The following is a 21,918-nucleotide window of genomic DNA, read 5'->3' on the forward strand; positions in this document are numbered from 1 at the left end:
AAATTTTTGATTGCAAGTGCAGAAGACAGTGTGCAAGAGTCTTTTTGCTTTTTGCTGTCAACCCTTGGTCTTTTCCTATGCACCTGTCGACCTACGAGTGTGCAAAAGATTTTTGCTCTTTGACATTTTAGATTTGTCCTAGTAGCCACCTTTTGCACACTATTGGTTTAATCTAAAGCATTTCTTATAAAAATAAAGAAAAAACACTGAAGGATAAGTGTGTCCAAACTTTTGACTGGTATTCTACTATGTCAGTATGAAGTTGTCTGGGTATAATTCAATAACTTTTAAAGCATATGAGTATATATACCTGTTAGGACGACCATTAGTGGCTGACGTTTGCGGTAAAGATGACAGAACGGAGGTCAAGGACACCAAGCATCTGGTGTTTATTCACAAAACCAACAGTATCACTAACAGCATAGCAACACAGATAGCTGGGAACTGGCGCCTTATATACTGTGTCCCTGGTAGACCTGATTGGAAGATACCATCAACAGGTACTATCCAAATGTCTTCGCTGTTCAAATGCACCTAAACCATAGTAAACAGTGTCGAAACCAAAATATATACAAAATTCCACTAAATGCTGTTAACCCCATTAATAAACACCCAAGCATAATTAATATCAATAAATATTTACAAATACAATAAACTTCCAAACCCCCCTCCCCTTATCTCCCTACTTGGTTCCCTCCCGGAACGTTTAATATGCCACCTGTAGGCGCGGGGACTCCTTTGGCCGTGCACCCTGGAGCGGACACAAGGAAGACAGGTAAGTAACAAACAATGCAAACAATATTTAAACTTATACACTAGTGCACACACTTGGTCCCAATATTTAGCACAGCTATATTGCTGCACAGAACTCCAAAATATAATTTACATCATTGTTCATCAACCATGAACAAATCGATGCACGATACTGTCGGAGCCAAATATCACTCTGCTCTTTCAGGCAACGCCGCCTATCGATCGCCGCATCTGCCAGAAGACACAGCAATCATTCATGGTTCAAACCGACACCTGCTATCAATAAATAGAGCAATAAATGTGCTACGAAACGTGCAAAATATGCAAAGTGCAAATTATTCTGTGCCAATTCCGCTAATATAGTGCAAATATCGCTGACAAAGTGCCAAGTGCCATTATAACTATGCATAGTTCAATTGTTTGTTAGAAAGTGCAATTAATTCTGACCCACATTGTGCAATATTCCCAAGACCAAAGTCATCCGTCCACAGTCCCTTCGTTACAATACCTATTTCATTCATTGAGTCATGTGATCTCTTTAATATTTAACTTTTATTTTATACTAGGAAATTCCATTTAGATTCCAAATCTCAGTGCAAAAGAGACCTGGCCAAGGTAGCAGCCATGCAAATCACAACATGACAAAATCAAGGACATCTCCATCACCACACTCTTTCTGATGCCCTTGAATTCATCAGTGGACATAAATGTGTCTAATTAGAGATCTTTTTGTAGATTATTCCATGTCCAAGGTGCATAGTTTTCTCCAGATCTGTCGAAACCTGGGGTTCTTTTAAAAGCAGCCACTTGGAGCAGCATAGCTGGTAATTTCCACAGCTGAGGAAAAAAGAAACCCAGATATTTACCCATTTTTATAAATAAAAATATAGCACTGTGCTGCAGTCTGTGAGTGGTCACTGATGTCCAACCCACCAAATAATAAAAATGTTTCTTTTTTAATTTCATTCTTGTGTTAATCGCACATCTGCCAAGCACATACAGCACACCTGTATGTCCTTATGTGTATGTGTTGGGGTCCTTGTATCTTTATTCTGAGCATTTAAAACCATTGTCAAACCCAGGACAGCAGACATTTATATGATCGGATAGAACACTACAGAGAAAATGCACTTTTTGCTCATAATTTACAAGGGAAAAATTTTAATTGTTCATTAGAACCTGATGTGAAAGACCCTCTACCTGCTCTACAGTGACTTTATGAAGCAGTGGTCTCATGTTGCTTCTTTGAACTGTGTGCCTGAACAAACCACGGGGGGGTGGGCCGGCCAACAAACCGCAGCAGCTCCAGGAGCCACTGTCCCTGATGTGAGTGACGTCCTCAGATCTATTCTCAGGTGACGAGAGGGGCTGAGGTGTCAAGTGATAACCATCTGCTGTAGTGTAGTATCAGGTGGCAGAGTGCAGTGCTAACAGACACTCTGCTAAAAGCCAAATATGTAGTGAGAGTGTGCAGAGAACATCTGGTGGAAAACAACTATGTTCAGAATTAGTCTCACAGTAATCTCACTCTGAACAAGCTTCCTGTCGGACATGGAGTCGAGACAGACCCTACTGTTAAACACTGTTGTTAAAGCAGATTGGTATTTTTCACAGGATACTCCAGAAATCAGTCGAGATGGAGATCAGAAAGTGTCTGGTTTAGATTTTCTGTTCTTTGTCAGTGTCTTGCAAATCCTGACGCCTCATTGATAAAAATGCTCTCATGATCATTCCTGACACTGTACTTCTGTTCAATTCAGGAAAGATACTGAGCATAAAAAACACTTTGATTGTGCAGGTTCTAAGAAGCCCATTTGTAACTTATGTACTTGTGATCTATAAATCTCAAATTAACTTAAAATTAAAGACAGCAACCTTACAATCAGTGATTTCCCCTTATGTAATAAAGCACGAATTAGGCTTTGGTCAGGAATAGCCATGGACCAAAAGGGAGAGAGTCACAGAGAATCTGACTCACTGGCCTCCATTATAAAGTTATAAACATGTAAACTATAAAGAAATAGTCAGTCTTCTCTCTGACGGCATTTTAAGTCTGTTTTATAATAGAGGTCCCTAGTGTTTGTGAATCAAAAATTCAGCTAATTTAACTGCAGGTCAGTTGCAGTGAGGACAGAGTTCCCTGTTTCTATATCCAGGTTGTCAATATAGGCTGCTATTGTAACACTGTCCTCTGCTGGTGGGTTGCACAGCAACAACTCCGTCAACTGCAAATTTGTTCCATATATTTTTACACCTTTCCTGATAATGTCCCTAATTTTCTTATAAATATAAACACAAGCTCTAAATACGAGAATGAACTGTAAAATTTAACAATCTCAGAGGGATATTGATTTAATCTCTAAATTTTAAACCAAAAGTAAGTGACAGTGAAACACTTTATCCATCAGCTTACATGTTCATTTTGTGTTTAAAATTTCAAATAAGAGACCATTACAAAAATTGGGGGGGGGGGGGGGGGGGATCTGAAAAACTGCAATAGCAATCACACTGATAGTTCTGCAGAGTAAGAACACTTTCAGTATTCAGTAAAACCCTCATGTATCCATGTTCCTACATATAAACAACAAGCAAGCCAGTATTAAAGGACTGGGTTAAGATCTTCTCTGTTATAAAGCCGCCACAGTCAGAGGTGAGTGTTAAATAGCCGCAGTTTCTGCAACCAGGTAAGAATTACACAGATACAGTTACACAGAGACATATGTCGCCCAGTGAGCAGTGAAAAAACAAACAAACAAACAAGAGTTTAAAGAAATCATCTCATCTTTATTATCCCACACAAATTCTTCTTCCATATCTAAACAGGAATGCCTGCACGACAAAACATCTCTACATTAACTTCAATTACAGAAGAAAGAGAGTTTTCTGTGAACAACAGACACACGAGTAGTTGCCAGCACAGCACGTTTAAATATATCATGAAATTTATGATGCAAAGTGAGTTTACAATAAAATAAATACACATATGAAGGAAGAAGTTCAAAATTAAAGTGGGACTAATTCTCTAGAGAGGGATCGGGAGAGAAGTGCTGAAATGAGCTGGTGTGTGTGAAATTTAAATTGTTTAAACAGGTATAAAGTGCTGAATTTCTCTGGAATACTGACTTTAAGATAAGGCATCTGAATACACTTAATGGGGAATATTAAGTGTATCTAAATGGTTAAAAACAAAAACCTGGATGTATAAATGGTATTACCATGTCTATGGACTTTGAGACTTTAAAGCAATTTAATTTCTAGTACTGTTTTTTTCAGTTAAATTATGTATCTGATTTTTTTGTTTCTGTATTCAAGTCTAGGTTTCAATAACTAACTTTCATTTTTTATTTTTCAGTGTTCACAAAATGCACAACCAAAAGTTCAAATAATATTAAAATTTTGCAAGAGCAAGCTATATTTGTTAGAATTGTGTTAAACTTTAAGTTCTGATTCTGAATTTGTGAACACTGAAAAACAGAAGTGAAAATTAGTTAATTTAAAATTTGAAGAGTTGAATTCAAAGGCAAAAATAAAATAAGTGCTAGAAATTCGATTACTTTTAAATGTCAAAATCTGATGAGACATATTTGTTTCCACACATGTAATGCAGAAAGGAGAAATATGAGATATGTGTGAAAAGTTCAATAGACATGCTGCCTAATAAACACATATTCTCTTTTACATGAAAAGTATATTCAAAAGGCACCTGTGGTAAACTTAAAGTATAAAAAGAAAACTAAAGAAAGAGAGAAATAAAATAAATACTCTCTTAACATACATGAACATTTTGCTTTTAGCAAAACTCACATTTGACGTCCCTCTTGCAGAGTACAGCCCCCCAAAAACCTGATATTCACCCAGTACTATTCAAATATTCACCCAGCATATTCAAAGCTACAGTAGCTTTATACACTTAAAAAAAACGTTGAAAAAACACAATTTCAAGGCAACTGACTTCACTAAACTTTTGAGTTTTGAATCAAACTCAAACACTTAAATTTTGAAATAAACTTTGTAAATCTACAACATTTTTGTTGAGATAATGTCATTTTCTCCCTCTTAGAAAAAACTTTAATCTTTGAGTTTTAGAAATAAAGTGAAAATTTACAATAGTTAATAATAATAAATCAGGTACACAGCTCACTGCGAACAGTTCTTGAAATACCTGGGGGTTTCTGAAACTCAAATGTTCAAGTTTATTTATTAAATTTCCCTCAACAATACATTATTCGTCAGCAACACTCTTTAAAAGTTTACTTCAAAACTCAAGACTTTTAGCCTAACTCAAAACTCAAATTCTGTGAACAGTTACCTTGTCAACATTTTTTACAGTGTACTATAAAAACAAATATTCATCATCAGTAATAAGGCCCTTCTCTCCTCCCTGTCACTCATTAATGCCATTTAGTCCACACTTACCTTACACCACCAAAAAATCCAGCTGATGAGGAGACAGGTAGCACCATGTGATGGGATTTACAATCAGGGTGATTTAAAGTCAACACGTTAAACAAATAAGAAAACTCATAATAGTGGAATCGCTCACTTATAATGGTGAGGTTGGTCGTGAAGGTGTCGTCATGGCACTAAACCAGCTCTCTTTTTCCTTTTTTTCTGCTCACGTAGGTAATATTAAAGCAGTCTTATGAGAGGAGGGAATAAAAAGAGAAGTCAGAGGATTTTGGGGGGAATGCAGAGGACTGACGCCTCTTTCCTTTCACAGTCTTTCCTCTCTCTTGTTCTTCTTCTTCTACCCTCCACATTTCACTTTCCTCCTCAGCGACCATCCAACGGACTCGTTTCCGAAACAATTGCAGCATCACTTCATCTTGGTGGGATTTTGTAAAATGGATGTGGCAGTCTGTTTGTGTTTGTATGGAAACCCATGACAATTATACAGTTTACTGTAAATGTGATACTCTAAATAGTAAAGATTTCAATTGTCCTTTTATGTGTCTGCACGTATAACTGGATTGCCAATGTCTCTCAGTAAAAAATCTCTCTTCTTCGTCTACTTTTCTCTACACGTAGGCCTCAGGGATGTCAGTGCCGTTGATTCGGATGAAGATCTTGGCGTTTTCCTCCTTCTCCTGTTGCTCTCTGTAGAGCGTCCGTCTGTAGTAGATCAGGTACAGAGGCAGCAGGAAACCCAACATACTGAGAGCAAGGAGTCCGATATTGACCTGCAGGACAACACCAGAATTAGCCACGCCCGGAGGATTAATTTTTGCATGTGTGTTTTTAAATGTGTGTGTGTGTGAGTGTGCATTCATACCCAGAATGGATCTCCCCCCAGGGGTCCCATCATCGCCAGAAACAGGGGCTGCTGCAGCAGAGCAAACACAGCGCTGACCAGAGACTGCATGCCTGTTAGACTGCCAAACTGAGAGGACGGATACCTGGAGAGACGGTAGTGGTAAATTTAGTTTCACAGTTTGAAAGTGCATCCATATGCAGAATCTGAAGATGATGATGAGTGTCAGTGTGTGTGTGTGTGTGTGTGTGTGTGTGTGTGTGTGTGTGTGTGTGTGTGTGTCTCTGTGTGTGTGTGTGTGTGTGTGGTGCACTGAGACTTACACAGCAGCGTAGAGGCCACCTACAGCAGAGTGAATGAATCCTCTGACCACAGTGTGTAAGACAAATGACACAATCTGAAAGATGAAAGTAGAACAAATCAATATTAATAGAGTTTGATGAGACGATCGATAGCACTCTCACGTGTGTCTGTTAAATATGAAGCAGCCAATTAGCTTAGCTTAGCATAAAGACTGGAAAAAGCTAGCCTGGCTCTGTCCAAAGGTAACAAAATCCTTCAAGCACCTCTAATGATAACTAATTATCTTACTGACCCTTGCTAAATCCTGCCTCTTTTTGCTCTCTGCTCCAGTTGAGCAAGCTACCTGGTGGAACCTCAGTCAATATTCTCCTTTCCGGTTTCCTGTACTCAGATATGCTGTTTGCTAGGCTCATCTGTGTTCAAAAGAAAACCACTATTTGAAGATGGTTAAAGTTGTTGCTGGGGGACCAGTAAGGCCTGGATGACTGAGAATCTTCACAGACACACAGTCACATCTTTAAGTAGCTAATGTTAGCAAAACATCTGATAGTTTATGTTAGCGAATCTCTGGCAAACTAGCTAGCTAACAATTAATGTAGATTAGTTAGCTAGCTACGGGCAATTTAGAGCCACCAATTAACCTAGCATGCATGTCTTTGGACTGTGGGAGGAAGCCAGAGAGAACCCACACAGAAACGAGGAGAACATGTAACCTCTGCACAAAAAGGCCCTGCCCCAGCCAGCTGGGGGATTTGAACTCAGGACCTTCTTGCTGTGAGGCAGCAGTGCTAACCATTGCACCACTGTGCCGCCCTCAGGTGGTACCAATGATACTAATTAAAGTTGGAGGTAAAGGTCATTTCAGGTCAGGGTGCTGCTGCTGTGCATGTTGGAACTGAACCTCAATTTGAATCTTTGCTGACACCTGTGTTTAACCTACTGTTTCATATCAATATGGCTGTCATGATAAAGGTGTATTGGGTTCTATAATCACACACAGAGATGATATTAACCATGTTGACTTTTACATAACTGTCTCTGCTTTTAACAACCTGTAAAAAAAAAAAAAGCTTATCAGGAACATTTTTAGAGATAAATTCTAAAGGCCATAAAGAGACACTGATAACTTTGCTGTATCCCTGCAGTGCTGTGAAGGCCTGCGTCCGTCTCTGATAACTGAAGTGGTTCACTCACCTGAAGGGGCAGATTGGGGATGAGGCAGGTGATTCCAAATCCCACTAAAAGCACGTTTGTGAGGATGAATGCTCGCAGGGCATTGGTCACCTTCTGGGTCTTTTTGTCTCTACGCTTTTTCTTAATCTCCCCCCTAGTGGTGAAAATCAGACGGAAGAAACGGGTAAGGTTATCAGGAATTGATAACGCAACTCAAAGGTTCATTTCTTTGTTTTATTCATCACACAGGCAAAGAAACATCAGAGTAATGCCTGGGCCTATAAATGGAAAGAGGTTAAAGCAGTCTAAGGAGCAACTCAAACTTGACTCACTTGCTGCAGGGGTCCTTTTCCTCCTCTCCATCGTCACAGTCCTTCAGCTTCCAGTCCATGATCTGACCAATCACAGGCGTGGTCATCAGGCAAAGCAGCTGCAGCATGCCAAAGATGGAGGAGTACAGACTCACTGAGGGATGAAAAGGTTGTTAAAAAAAAGTACAATGAATATTAGAAATTGAGGGAAAAAAAATAAAGAGGAAGTATATGAGTGAGGGATACAAAGATAACAAAATGGAGGGTTCATGACCTTTTTCTATGTGGTTAATGACTATGGTGGTAAAGTTAATTATTAGTCCTGAGCAGCAGAGCCACATTAACTGAGACAACAGAGAAAGCGGCTACTCAAACGTCAATCTGATGCTATTGTTAGGGATTTGGGGTTAGGGGAATGATGGTAAATAACAAGTACGGCATGTGAAACTGCTCATATGAGTAGGTGCTGAGGGGCAAAGTTAGTTAATGAGTACAACAAATGGCACCTGGTGGTTTCAGGTTGAAGCTGAAGGACTGGATTATTGACAACAGCCAAGGTCAAATAATGAAATAACAACACTAGCTACAGCAAAAGCCACAGAGTAGTGGGAGTGGATTTTCTGGAGCCCCATCTCTATCAGTGAAAGAACAGAAAAATCCCCATGGCAAGTCATAATTATGAGATATAACGTCCAGATTATAAGACAAAAATTCTGAGATAAAGTCATAATTATGAGATATTAAATCAGGATTATGAGACAAAAAATGAAATTATGAGATAAAGTCATAATTATGAGATAATAATTGACTTTATTTTTTAAAATCTCAGTATGATTTTACATCTCACGATCATGCCTTTTTTGTCAGAATTTAAACTTTTTGTCTTGTAATTTTGACGGTTTATCTCATAATTTTGACTTTTATCTCATAATTATAACTTTTTAACTCATAACTATGACTTTTTATTTAATAATTATGACTTTTTTTATTTAATAATATGACTTTTTGTCTCATAATTTTGACTTTTCTCATCATTTCATTTTTTTTGTTTCACACTTTTGCCCTTTTTTCTTTAAAATTTCGACTTTTTGTCTCATAATTTTAACTAACTGTAGATTTCTCTTTACTAGTGGACATGGGCTTCCATAAGATCTGCACAGGATTGGGACGGCAAAGTTAAATTCTAATTGTTGCCTAGTGTGTCAGTAATCTACTGATAAAACTATGAGATTCTAGTCTTACCAACTTCCATTTTCTCCACTGAAAATTCAATTAAAAGCAAAGTAAGTCCAGCTGCTTTTAAGTCATGAATCAAAGTTACTGAGCAGAGGAAAAACAGCAAGAAACAACTTGACATACACAAAAATATACTAAAACATAATGTAGAGGGGCCGACCTTTGTCAAGGTCTCCATCACTGAGTGCCTCCAGGACGCTGTTCATGGCCCCCATGTAGAACAAGAGGCGGAGCTGAGTGACAGACATGGTCACCAGACTGAGCAGGAACGTCATTGTAGTGATGGTTTTCAAGAAGGACGGGGCTTCAGAGGAGAAACAGAAACAAAATGGAGGTAAATGACAGGCGTCAAGAGTGAGGACACAGAAATAGGGGGTCAGCTTTTACTGACATCATAACTACTCATTCTGCATTTTTCTTACATTCTTCCTGTGACTTGCAGTCCATTTCCAGGTCCATGGTGGACAGGCAGAGCTTGTGTCCATCCTTGGTGGCCAGCTCCTTCTGCTTCAGGCTGTTGCCCACACTGAGACGACGGCCCACTGTGGTCACTTGGCGGTAAAACTGCTTCCCTGTGATTTTATGGTCAAAGCCCAGCCAGCTGAACTTGATCTTCACACTGAGAAAGAAACAGATACATTTAAAATAATAAAAAGCAAATATCACAACTAGAAAATGGTGACATGTTACATTCATGATGTTACATTTGCCTTTGATGCTAAAAAGAACGCGGCTTCCTGTGGAGGTAAGCCTGGAAGTTCTGCAGGAATCACTCGGTTTTGCTGAACACGCAGGTCAAATGTGTGCTTTTAATGAACACGGATTTGCCACAGGGATGAGTTTAGTTGAGGAGTGTGACGCTCAGCAGATAGACTTTAACCTGGCAGCATTACACTGCACATTATTGCACATATTACATAAGTGTCAGTGGTGATAACTACTCCATATACTCTGTAACATATATGAGACTGCTATTGCTTCATGAGTCTAACTAGTTTTGTTTCTGAAACATTTGAAGGTCAAAAACTTATTTTTAGTATTTTAACTTATCAGAGCAATTCATTCTGTTACATTAGTATGTGTGGGAAAGGCTTCCTGAGATTGAGACAAAATGATAAAATGTTGCATGTCCTCTTGTTGACAAGTGAGCCTATACTGTATTTGTGCGTGCAGGACTTTTACTGTCAGCGGTATCCATGTGCCACTGAGTGTATTTCTGTGGTACTCACGTGTAGTCCATGTCCTCTGGTCCTGGGAACGGTTCCAGTGGCCAGTTGAAGAAGCAGTTTAAGAAGACCAGACCAGCACAGGCAGCCCACACCACCAGAATGGTGATGAAAGGAATGCCGAGGTCATAGATCACCTGTGAAAATCAAAACATGAGAAATAAATTCAAAAAACAAACACCACAGATCAGAACACTATCAAAAGAGTGTATACTTGACTGCATAATCCTCTGGATCCATATCTGCCTTAAAAATACACAGGGGTAGCCTCAATATTTATTTATCTTTATACTAGATGACTTGTGCAAAATTTGAAGTTACTCAGTGATGGCAAATAGGGATGGGTATCGAGAAGTGGTACTAAGGGCAAAATGTTCAAAAGTGTGGTTCAGTTTACTAAATTTGAAAATGCAGCTAAATACAAGAACTTATGGGGACAATTTTACTTGTTATTTCTGCATATAAGTAATAAAATAATTTTAGCACAAACAGTACAATAAGAGTATTGCTAAGTATTGATATTATATGTATGGGGGAAAAGACTACAAAATTTTGCAGGATTGTGAAGCTAAACGTACACAAACTAGTTGTTCATGTTAACTATTTTCTGCTACTTCATGCTTCAACTCCACTACATTTTGCAAGTGGTGTACTTTTGCTCCACTAGGCTACATTTATTTGACAAATTTAATTAGTTACTTTGCAGATTTAGATTATTAAATGAACTATTATAAACAATTGTTATACATTATTATTGATTAAGCGACCCAGCTTCATAAAGTAGCCTAATTTGTCAGAGTGAAGGCGACTTCTCACAGCCAAAATAGTCAATTTTTCAATTAATTTATTTAATCAGCAGTCAGATAAAAAAAATAATTTCAATAATTACAGAAATGCTGAATGTTGAATTCAAATGATCAGTAGATCCTTGGAGTAGAATGATTCTGTATTTGTTACCTTGACACCAGGGAAGGTGACAGCGGAAGAGGCATAGGAGCCGATCATCAGGGCGATGAAGGTGGAGCGGAGGTCTCCAAACATGTTAGGGAGCTTAAGAGAAGGAGACAGAGATGAAAAGAGACAGCCTTCAAATTATCACATCATTAAATTTATATCAAACTCTAACAACCTCTTCCTGTTGTAGTTTTGTGCAAACTTGCAAGTGAAATGAAATGCAGTATCCTATTGTGTATGTAAGGATTAAGGTTAAACCCTCTGCTGCTCAGATCATAGTGATCTCAGCTGCAATGTAGCTGCTCTGAGCTTGAGGCCGGGGACAGATTGGGGACACTGTGAGAATGGTGCCTACTGACACCAGGGTCAGAGTGGACAGTGGGAACCAATTAGCAAGCAGACATGGCCCTACAGAGAGAACATCAGAGAACATAAAACACAGCCGAGTGACACGGAGCACCAGCAGAACAGCATCACGTAACACACACACAGCTGTCCAACACGCGACGCAAACGCGGCACTGCTGACGAATTCTATACAGCTGAAACAATCCGAAGGGGCGACTGAGGTGAGGTGACATTTCTCTGTCTTGACTCCCGTTTGAGGACAGAGAGAAAAAACAGACAAGACAGGAGACAGTGGGCGGCAAAACATGCAAATACAAAGGCATTCACAAGCTGTTCTGTTTTCAAGAGACTGAACAACAACAAGCACATTCAATTACATAAGAGCGGGGAAGCTGAGGAAGTGGTGTGTGTGTAGTGTGTGTGTGTGTGTGTGTACTAAACTGCACAAGCTGCACTACCCAAGTTACAGTGTTTCCCAGTAAAATTATCATGAGGACTTGGAAAAGTGTCTCAACTGGCTTTGACATTGGCAGGGAGACAGAGGTGACCGGAGTATTACCCAATACCCCTCAGCTGAGAATGAATGCCCGCAAGGTCTGAGGTGGAGTTGTGATCACGGAGTCAAGGATCAGCAGAGAGTCTAATGATTAACCCACCACTGAGACTTTCATGTAGTGTATATCAGGCGGTCAGGGAGATGGAGTGGCAGGTGGTGTAAGGGGAAAACATGGTTTTATGCACAGACGCTGGGGCAACCATGACCTGAGGTCTACAGGACAGTAGCAAACAAAACTCTAAATTATATTTTTACTACATCACTGACATTCAGGCCAGTGGTGGAAACTAATGAATGGGATTTAGGTATGTGGTGGTATAGAAAAGAGGCATTTTATTGGGAGATTTACTGGAGCAGAGCCCCTTTCTTGTGAGCCACATCACCATGGTACAGCCCCAGGACTCCTGTGTGAGCCGCCATAGGCTGAACTGATGGTGAGGGGAGGGAAGAGGAGGATGAAGAACAGCAGAGAAAGAATGCAAAGGAATGGAGTTGACCCTGTGAACTCTGTGAAAGAGCACCAGTTGTTTTTCTGTGCCTTAAAGGGAAACCACACTGATTTTACACATTAGAGTCTGTGTAGAGATCCTGGGGAGCAGTACTGCATATATTAAAAAAAAGGTTGTTCAAACGCTTTTGTGGCCGCAAAGGAAGCTGCAGAACGTCTGGAAAATCTCTCATGTATGTTCTAACTGATATCTCTGGTTATGTTGTAAAAAATGTAAAAAGAAAAGTTGAGTGTAAATGTGTTTGTGGCTCCAGAGAAAGCTTCTGGTTGAAAGAAGTTAGCATACCAGACCATTGTAGCCTGCTCATCTCTGCCTGAGGCTAGTGGCTAAAGGCTACATTGGCTGCTACTAGCATTTTTCCCTAAATCTAACTGAAAAGGGCTTTTTGGCAGAAAGCCTTGAAAGATACCTTCTCCGAGCAGCTGACACAGGCACCAGAAAATGGTTTGGGTTGAAATAACATTTTTGCAGAAAGGGCTACCACCAGTAGCCCGGTCATCTCTGCTTGAGGCAAACAGCTCAAGGTTACATTAGCCACTATTAACATAATACGCCTGATTATCTGACTGTATGGTTGGGGCTTGAGTTACATTTTGGGTAATGCAGGGAACATGGAAGAAGTTTCTGGCAGACATTTTGCTATTTTAACTTAAACCATGATTTCTGTTCTGGGACAAGTTTGCCTTCAAGGCTTTCTACTGGGGAGAAAAATCATGGTTTGGGTTAAATAGCAAGATTTCTGCCAGAAAGGGCTCTCTAGCTTAAATGATGAAGGCTAACTTATTCACAAGGAAGAAGAATGTATGGGATAAGAAGGTTGGCAGCTCTGGTTCTGCTTTATCAATTTTGATACTTTACTACATTTGAACTGTTCAAATGTCTGACAAAGTTATAGGAGTGCAAATACTCTTTTAACTTCTCTGTAAACACAAAACGAACCCTAAAGGGATGAGAGTTTGAATCTGATCTCTTTGCTATACAATGTGAAACTGTAAATTAGAGCTGCTGTGCAGCCTCATTATGTCCTTTTGAGAGTCATGTTGCATTGCTAGAATACATCGGCTTCCAAATATTAATTTAAATGATTAGTGTCTTTTGTGCATGTACATTAAATGCACGTTTGTGTAAAAGAGACAGACAGGAAGATGAGCTACTCAAAAGCCCAACAGTTGCTATGATGATCTTGCTGAAGCACAATAATAGATGCAGTGAAAAGTGATAATGAACCATTAGGTTCACCCTCCTTCCTTCTATCAAAAGCTCAGCCTGGTTGTCTGCAGGAACACAGAGTGCAGTGTAAGAAGCCAAAAAAAACCCCAAAACAGATTGCCAGACAAGAGGGGAGGGAGAGGGTGGGCAGGCAGGGAGCCAGCAAACTAATATAAGAGAGCAATAAAAGCAACATAGACAATATACATCTGGACAAATATTATAAATCAAGTGCAAAAGCTCTGGAGCAGGAGGATTACATAGCACACACTTACTGTGAGAGAGGTGAAGGTCATGCACATGCCCCCAAAACCATTGAAAGTGAGGGCAATGAAGATAAGGACAGAGAGTTCTGCAAATGACACAAATGTTAGCTCAAGAACGACACTTCTGTACATTATTTCAAATACAACAGAAACGGACTCGCCGGCAGACCCTTACCATTTGGTTGGTAGGCTCCATAAGCGATCATTAGACAGGACAATCCAAAACATGTGCTGAAAACAGACAATCACATCAAACACTTCTGATGACAATTTAGTTTAGCTCTCTTCTTTAAGGGTTATGCATATTCCAGTGCAGTAGAAGAACTGAAAAATACATTTAATCTTTCTAGAAACAACATCATGGATAATTCCATCTCCTGTTCGCTCACCTGCCCAGCAGTCGCAGCTTGCGAGGCCCATATTTATCCATGACGATCCCCAGTGGCAGCGTAATGGCTGAGAGCAGGAAGGAGCCCACTGTGAACGCCAGGTTCAGCATCTCATCCTGTTCTTTACAGATCAGCCAGCCGTTCATCCTCAGGGGCCCATCCATAGGGACCAGGGGCCTCATCTCCACTCCGTCTCCCAGACCAACCACTGCGCCCTCGTTTTCATAATATTCAACGTACTCATCGGGTGGCGGCGTTGCTAGGGGTTGGGACAGATTGTAGCTGGAGCTGTTACCTGAAGAACATGCAAGTGGAAAGTACACTGTCAGTTGAAATGGAAGTCATAATCTGGTCTTATTGATACAAAATCTAGTCATCCATAAATGTTTGGAGGTACGAATAATCCTACTGGAATCATGATCAGGTTTATTTTATAGGTGTGTTTTTACATATAAGGTATTTGCCTTGGTGCATAACAATAAACATAGTAGAAAATATAAAGAATGATGAAAAGCAAGTACTGCAAGTCAAGAAGCATTAAAATTGACATGGAAACATATTATAAAAATAGATTCAATATGTTTTCTAAATGAAAGAGCTGTACAGATTTTGTGCAGGAATGTGCAAAATATTCACCAGACTGTGACCGACGTGTGAAGTTGAGTTCTGCCTACAGATGGTTTAGTGTATAGTGAGCTGTGGCTTCTTGTCATACAGATGAAATTTCAAGATGGCACTTCTGCTTATTCACAGGATCCTGATACATCCACACATATTGGCCACATGTGCGTTGAGCACGTGCAGAGTCAGGTGTGTGTGTGGAAAAACCCAAACTAGAGAGCCACATATAAAATCATATCTAGGGTTGGGTAGTAACAGATTACATGTAATTGGGTTATACAATCAGATTACAAAAAACAAATAACTAAAATCAGCCCAGATAAATTTCACTGCTGCACGCTGGTCACCCTTTATGCCTGTCTGTGGATTTTTATGAACATTCAACTAATGCAAAGTATTAAAAGAGCTTGAATGAAGCCCCATACATATGGAAAAAGACAGTCTTCAGAGCTTTCTGTCAGACAGCCAACCTTGATCATATCAGGAGCAGGGCGTGTACAGTTTAGAAATATTCAGATCTGCCAATCTGTCTTTACTGAGGCGGTATTATGATTTTATCAGTACGTTAAAATGCCAAGGATAAAAAGTGATAAGCTGACACTGGCAATAAACTTCACATTATCATCAGAACTTGCGAGGAGATAATGTGAGACAGGTGCAGTGCAAAGTCCAAGCGAGGAGGACAGGGTAGCAGCAGTTATTGGTCGTGTATGAGCTGATGTTTTCTGGATCATATTCCCTCACACCTCTATGGTATCAGTCAGCCAACGTCTTTGTAGTCACGTGAGGAAAGTATACAGTATGTGTGGCATCCTTGTGTGAAACACCGTGACGCATTTCATGACAAAGTGCCAAAGTCTTATTCAGGACACCAGATCATGCACTCAGCAGCGAAGCTGAAGGGAGCAGCTGGTTGTCACAGTCTGAGTGTGGCATGTGTTGCAAGATGATTTTATCAGACAGGATGCCGCAAAGTCAACAGCTTGTGAGATTTGGCCTGTTAGATTTATGAAAATTCTGATTAATATATTCCAGCAAGTAAGTGTTTTGTGTCCAAAAATAACTGAAAATCTCACACAAGGAAGGGTGGATATTTCATGCCATGGTTGGTTGGGACATGTCCCCATAAGCATAGAAAAAAGCTAGCAGCTCCTGCCTGAGGAACATGATGCGAGGAGAGATGGAGAGGTGCTGTGCTGCTGCCAGAGGAGTGCTAACTGAGATTATAGCATCATGGGGACAAATTATAAAGTAAGAGATCTGTGTATATTTCTCACTTTCCCCCAATGGTCTGAATAATACACTAGATTTGTTGCTTTATTTATATCAAACATTCTGGCAATAAAAATAGATCTATGGCTATAGATAGGTAGTGGACCAAACCACTGTGAGGCATGATGAGGAGGAGACACAATCTTTGAAAACATAAAAATGCATTGTTCTGTGACAACAATGCATTATTATGATACAAGACTGGATTTCACAACCTAACATAGACACTGACAGAAAACAGTGGTTATATTTTAAAGTTTTGATCAAAATTACTGCATTCAGTAACCACGCCATTCAGTAACCCCGGGATATTGGAAGGGACACTACAGTCCCTGCACAATTTTACATCAGTCCATTATTTTATCGATTAATCAATAATTCGTTTGAGTTATAAAATATCAGAAAATGCTGAAAAATGTTGATCGGTGTCTTCCAACGCCCAAGATCATGTCTTAAAGTGTCTTGTTTTGTCCACAATTCAAGGATATTCAGTTTACAGTCATAGGATCAAACCCATCAATTGATCAATCCAAAATACTGGTGATTAATTCAACAGTTGAACTTAATTGTGCAGTTCTATTTGAAACATATAGCCTGTTAGATGTATGAAAATTCTGATTAATATAAATTCCAGGGAACGTGTGCTTTGTTTAACTGTGTTTAACTAAAAACTCTCACACGTGTAAGAATTCAAAACAAATAATTTGGACTTTGACCAATTTATCTAAACTAATCCAAGGTCTGAAGCAGCATTATGGGAAATCAGGCTAAGACACATGGTTCCCCTTCTATGGTGACTCATATCTGCTGACCTAATCAGATAAAACAGGTTTTGACCATTCCTCCAATGCCTCTGCTGCATGTGCACAAAAGCCTAATCTACACTGCATCATCATCTTTTTTTTAACCACCATTTTGTTTTTACTGTCCGGTTTCTACTGTTCATCACTTTGCTATCAGTCTTCTCTCCCTCCCTGCCCTCTAACAGTGGACTTTAAACTTGCATATTACCAGTAATAAAACCATGGATGTCCCTGTCCTTCTATCACATGTCGTGTCAGGCATGAAAAGAGCTGAGCTGGTGCTGCTGTCCGCTCCCTCTTATGTCATCAGAACAAGATAAGACAGACGTCTGTGGCAGTGCTCCAGGAACAGGCGTGGATGTTCAATTGTCACTTCAGTCAGTTTCACAGCTGAAACAGTTTAAATACTCTTAAGTGGTGTACCTTTGACATTATAAGAATTAGCCTTGCGTAACAGACCTTTTTCATAGCAGCTATATTGATATGAAATAGTAACGTAAACAGGTGTTATCAGTGATACTGATTAAGGTCCTGTTACAGGCGATGTAGCATTAGCCTTTCCAGTAAGACAATGTGCACAGCAGCAGCACCCCAAAACCTTAATTATCATTAGCAACACTTGGGTTCACGCTACTATTTAATGTCAAAATGCAGCTTAATTATCAGAAACTATAGTAATCACCATTTGTTACTAACTATGTAACAGGTGCACACTTGTTTTTGTCATTTATAAGGACATATGTTGACTTAAACCTCCATGGGTGCAGCACAAAAAGCTTAAAGCAATAAAATATCACTTCATGGTTAACATGTTAGCAAATTAGCTAACTGGCTACATGCAGTACACATGGAGATACATTAGCAATAATCTGGAGACCAGACTAACTAATCCACTTAACTTTTAGCTGTTTGTTCTTTAGCTAGCTGTTAATTTTGTTTGTCTGTTGTTTGGTGCTGGGCAGGTAGCATATTGCCAGTGTTTAGAGATAGTTAGCTGAACACAGCTGCCTGAGGAGGCTGGAAAATAAACTGAATGGTGAGAGTGAACCAAATTTGCAAGAATATTCTGTACTCTACTATTTCATGTCAAAATGGCTGCCATGAACAAGGTCTATTACCAGCTTTTATCAGAAACTACAATGGGCCCATTCACCATTGGTTATTGGTTATTGGTTACATGGTTGAATTTTAAATGTTCCTAGTAGAGTTGTTACAATACCAGAATGTAAAGCTTCAGTTTTGTCAATGGTATTAAAATCAATACCCGACACTTCTTTCAATAAAACGGCAAAATGAAACAAAGTATTATAGGCACACAAAATAGAAAAGTTGAGGTCCAAAGGATAAGGCTGGCCTGTATAATCTACATTACTTTTTTGCTTACTACTCTCTGACTGGTCACTGGATTATCAGTCTGCTGTCATGTCATAACTTTAGTTGAAGACACTGGAGCTTTTTACTCTCTAACTTTTGGACAACTTTGCCAAAGTAAAGCAACCTGGTGTCACTTTGACTGATCAGGTTTAATCTCCCGAGTCCCTAACACAGCTCCCAGAAAACACTTATTCTTCCTTGAGAGTGAAAGAGGCAAAAAAAAAAAAGCAGCAGTGTTAAGTTACACTGTGTTAAACTGAATTAAACATTGTTCCCTCCTTCAGCTTCACTCATGGTGACACTAACCCACCCCTCATCCCAGATTACGTCCCAAACTCTACGAGGTATGTGCCATAACCTCCTGAAGGTAGATGCTGTTTGCTATTTGCTTCACCATCAAGCAAAATTGAGTAAACTAACATTACTGTGGAAAACTGAAATAATCCCTTTATCAAAACAGAACCATAAAAAAACTCAAGAGACACTCTCTTTTAAAACAATTAAAATGCTTTTACTGTACTTATGTGTCCCTATCTAAAGAGTACCTCAAACAAACTAATTTTGAGATCAGGAAGTGCTACTATCTAAATATTTTTTGACTGAAATACAACAGTTTTGACTGACCTTCCTCCTCGTTGCAAAGGTACGAGTAGAAGCCCTCTGACTTGAGCATGATGAGGAGCGAGCCCCATCCCAGCAGCACAGCAGAGAACAGCAGATTCTCAATGATGGCAGTCACTGCCATCCACCAGCGCCTGGCAAACGCTGAGGCCAGGGTCGGAGGCATGGTGGAGGGAAATTAGAGGCCGAACCACAGGAGAGAAATATAGACAGTAGAGAGGGGGAGACGACCGGAGAGGACAGAAGCAGAGAGAGACAGCCTCCCTGACTGAAAGAAGGATCACTTATCTGTGAAGAGAAAGAGGCACAAGAGGAGAGAGGGGGAGGTTTTATACTTAGCCGACTGATCACCAACGTCACTGAAGGACAGGGAGGTTCAGCTTTAAATGATCACAAGATAAAACCACTTAACTTTGAACCCAGCTGAAGATAAATGGCTGCACTGCATGAAATTAAGTGAAAATGAAGCTGAGATATCATGCTTTTTGTTTCATAACTTTTTGATTTATTTAAAGTCCCTTGTACTGTGATTAGACACATAGGAGAGGTAATGTCAGCTGCTGTACTCTAAAGAGCTAAACTAACTAACAGACATGTCTGATGGGAACTTATTAACTCTCCTGCTAGTGCAAAGATTGTTACATCTCAATGCAAACAAACTATTTTTACTTTAAAAAGTTTGGTTGGTTTCAAGGATTGATTTCTAATCCTGATTAAAACACAATTTAACTTTAAATTGTGATGCACCACAGTTTTAAACTAGCTTAAAAAACCTTTCTTTAAATTCCAGTTTAGGTTTTACACTAACCCTAGATTGAATATAATGCTGCTCCAAAACTTTAAACTCCAATTTTAAACTTTTAAAACGACTGCCTTTTTGAGATGGATTGAGCAAAATAATCAAATTCCTTTAAGAAAGTTAGGAACAGACTCAAGCCAACTGAGTTTTTGAAGTCTCTTCATTATTTCACACGTGATCATTTTTTTCTCAAAGAAGGGGAAATTAGAGCTTCTCTGCTGAGCTATAATGAGTAGGCTAACTAGATCGACTAACTTTTTAAGCCAACTTTTTAAACCTTTTAGCTAGCTAGCAAACAAAGCAAAAGTTTGGTAACTTTTTAGCTATTTTACTTTTTCATTTTATGTTTTAGCTAGCAAACAAAGCAACTTTTTGCAAACAATCTAATTAAAAAGAAGTTTTTAGCTAGCTAGCAAACAATGTACATTTTATAAAGGAATACAGAGCAGCTGAAAGTTAACAGTTTTTACTCTTTTATATTCGGTAAGTAGGCTCCAGCTGCGCTCAAATTTCTTTCTTTCTTTTTTAAAATTCATTTATCTCAATATTCACTCAACTTTTTAAAATTTTGGTTTAAATCTGTAAACTTGGATTTACTAAACTAAGATTCATTTTAATTGCTGCTGATCATGTTTCTTTAGAAACTTCATTTCATGAGTTGATTGAACTGTAAGCAGTACATTCACTCAACACATCATTTCAAACTGATAAAACTTAGGTTAAGCTAATGAGAAACTATTTGTTAATTCCACTAAATTCTAGCATGACTGTTTTACAGTGCAGTCTTGCATCACATTATGGGCACTAATAACCATGGCTGCATTACAGAGTTTTTGCTGTTTGATGGAGAAGGCAAACTGGTCTAAACTGGATAAAAAATGGGGCTCTCTCATTCTCAACCCCATGGCCCCTCTGTCTCACTGTCTTTCTCTCTCCCCTTCTGTTCAACACAACCCCTAAATGTCCTCTCAGGACCATCCAACCGCGACTGTCCTCTGCAATTACTGTGGTGCATCCAAAACATAAAGGGGCTGCCAGACAAACAATAAACAAATCAGCTCACACAGCCAACCTCTCTCTAATAAACACACACACACACACACACAAACACACTACTGTACATGCACCCACACACAATCTGTTCAACCAATAAGATAAACATGAAATTAGTTTTAAGAGCTGATGGAAATTAAGAAATAAGCAAGTGAACATTATAATCAGGGATAACCTGTTTCTGTGTCTGTTGTCTCATCTGATCGACAGAACTTACAAAAAAACAAATATTTTCCCATTTTTCATTTATCTTTCTATAATGCACAGTAAATCACAGGTATGTGAGCTGTCCATTACCTCTGTAAGCTCTCCAGCAGTATCCAGCCTCAAACTTCTTGCTTTCCTCTGCAGTGACCACTTATCTGTGAAGAGGTTTTTATACTCAGGCAGGCTTCACATGGCGCCCCCTATTGGACATTATCCATCTCATATCTGCTGATCATTGTATACAAACCAAGCACTTTCGGATTTGCCTGACAGTAGAGACTTCTTGCAGCTGTGGAGTCAGTTTGCACGCCTGCAGAGAAATGTTTTTGGCTTGCAGAGAGCATATCTGCTTTAATGGTACTGCTGAAAATTGAATTTAAAAAAAGACTGTATTTAAAAGAAAGAATTAGCTGCCTTTTTAACAGCATTGATGAGTCTGTTTTAAATTAATCTGCGATGCACAACGTGAGCACTTTTACTTACTTCAGTTTCTTTTTTTTTTTAAGCAAAAGTTCTTAGAATTCACAGTTTGGTTTATTTTATTTTATTTTATTTTTATTTATTTATCTTACTGTAGTTAAAATGTGAACAATGTGTATAAATAATAACCGTAATAAATAATAATGTTTTTTTCTTTTAAAGAATGACACATTTTATTTAATCAAAGTCGTTGTGCAATGGGAGG

At 39.1% G+C, this 21,918-nt stretch overlaps 1 protein-coding gene across 1 annotated transcript; it reads right to left on the bottom strand.

Annotated features, from left to right (window-relative positions):
• Positions 1–5,054: 5,054 nt before the first annotated feature.
• slc43a2b (solute carrier family 43 member 2b) lies at positions 5,055–21,374 on the bottom strand. Its single transcript, XM_084731242.1, has 14 exons — positions 21,324–21,374; positions 19,178–19,462; positions 14,484–14,778; positions 14,270–14,325; positions 14,104–14,180; positions 11,211–11,303; positions 10,257–10,390; positions 9,450–9,646; positions 9,188–9,331; positions 7,813–7,945; positions 7,502–7,634; positions 6,328–6,401; positions 6,026–6,149; positions 5,055–5,933 (listed from the first exon to the last, which is right to left on the bottom strand). The coding sequence occupies exons 2-14, from the start codon at positions 19,338–19,340 to the stop codon at positions 5,772–5,774; spliced, it is 1,785 nt and encodes a 594-aa protein (XP_084587368.1). The 5' UTR covers positions 19,341–19,462; positions 21,324–21,374; the 3' UTR covers positions 5,055–5,771.
• Between the last annotated feature and the right edge of the window lie 544 nt (positions 21,375–21,918).

This window comes from Lutjanus erythropterus, chromosome 11, assembly GCF_056507025.1.
Source record: "Lutjanus erythropterus isolate fLutEry1 chromosome 11, fLutEry1.hap2, whole genome shotgun sequence".
In the NCBI taxonomy this organism is placed as follows: domain Eukaryota; kingdom Metazoa; phylum Chordata; class Actinopteri; order Lutjaniformes; family Lutjanidae; genus Lutjanus; species Lutjanus erythropterus.

Coding starts and splice junctions, on each gene's coding strand:
- slc43a2b (XM_084731242.1), bottom strand. CDS start 19,340: ATGCCTCCGACCCTGGCCTCAGCGTTTGCCAGGCGCTGGTGGATGGCA. Junction 9,647..10,256: donor CCAGAGGACATGGACTACAC/GTGAGTACCACA, acceptor TTTCTTTCTCAG/TGTGAAGATCAAGTTCAGCT. Junction 7,946..9,187: donor TGATGGAGACCTTGACAAAG/GTCGGCCCCTCT, acceptor TTCATCCCTCAG/TGAGTCTGTACTCCTCCATC.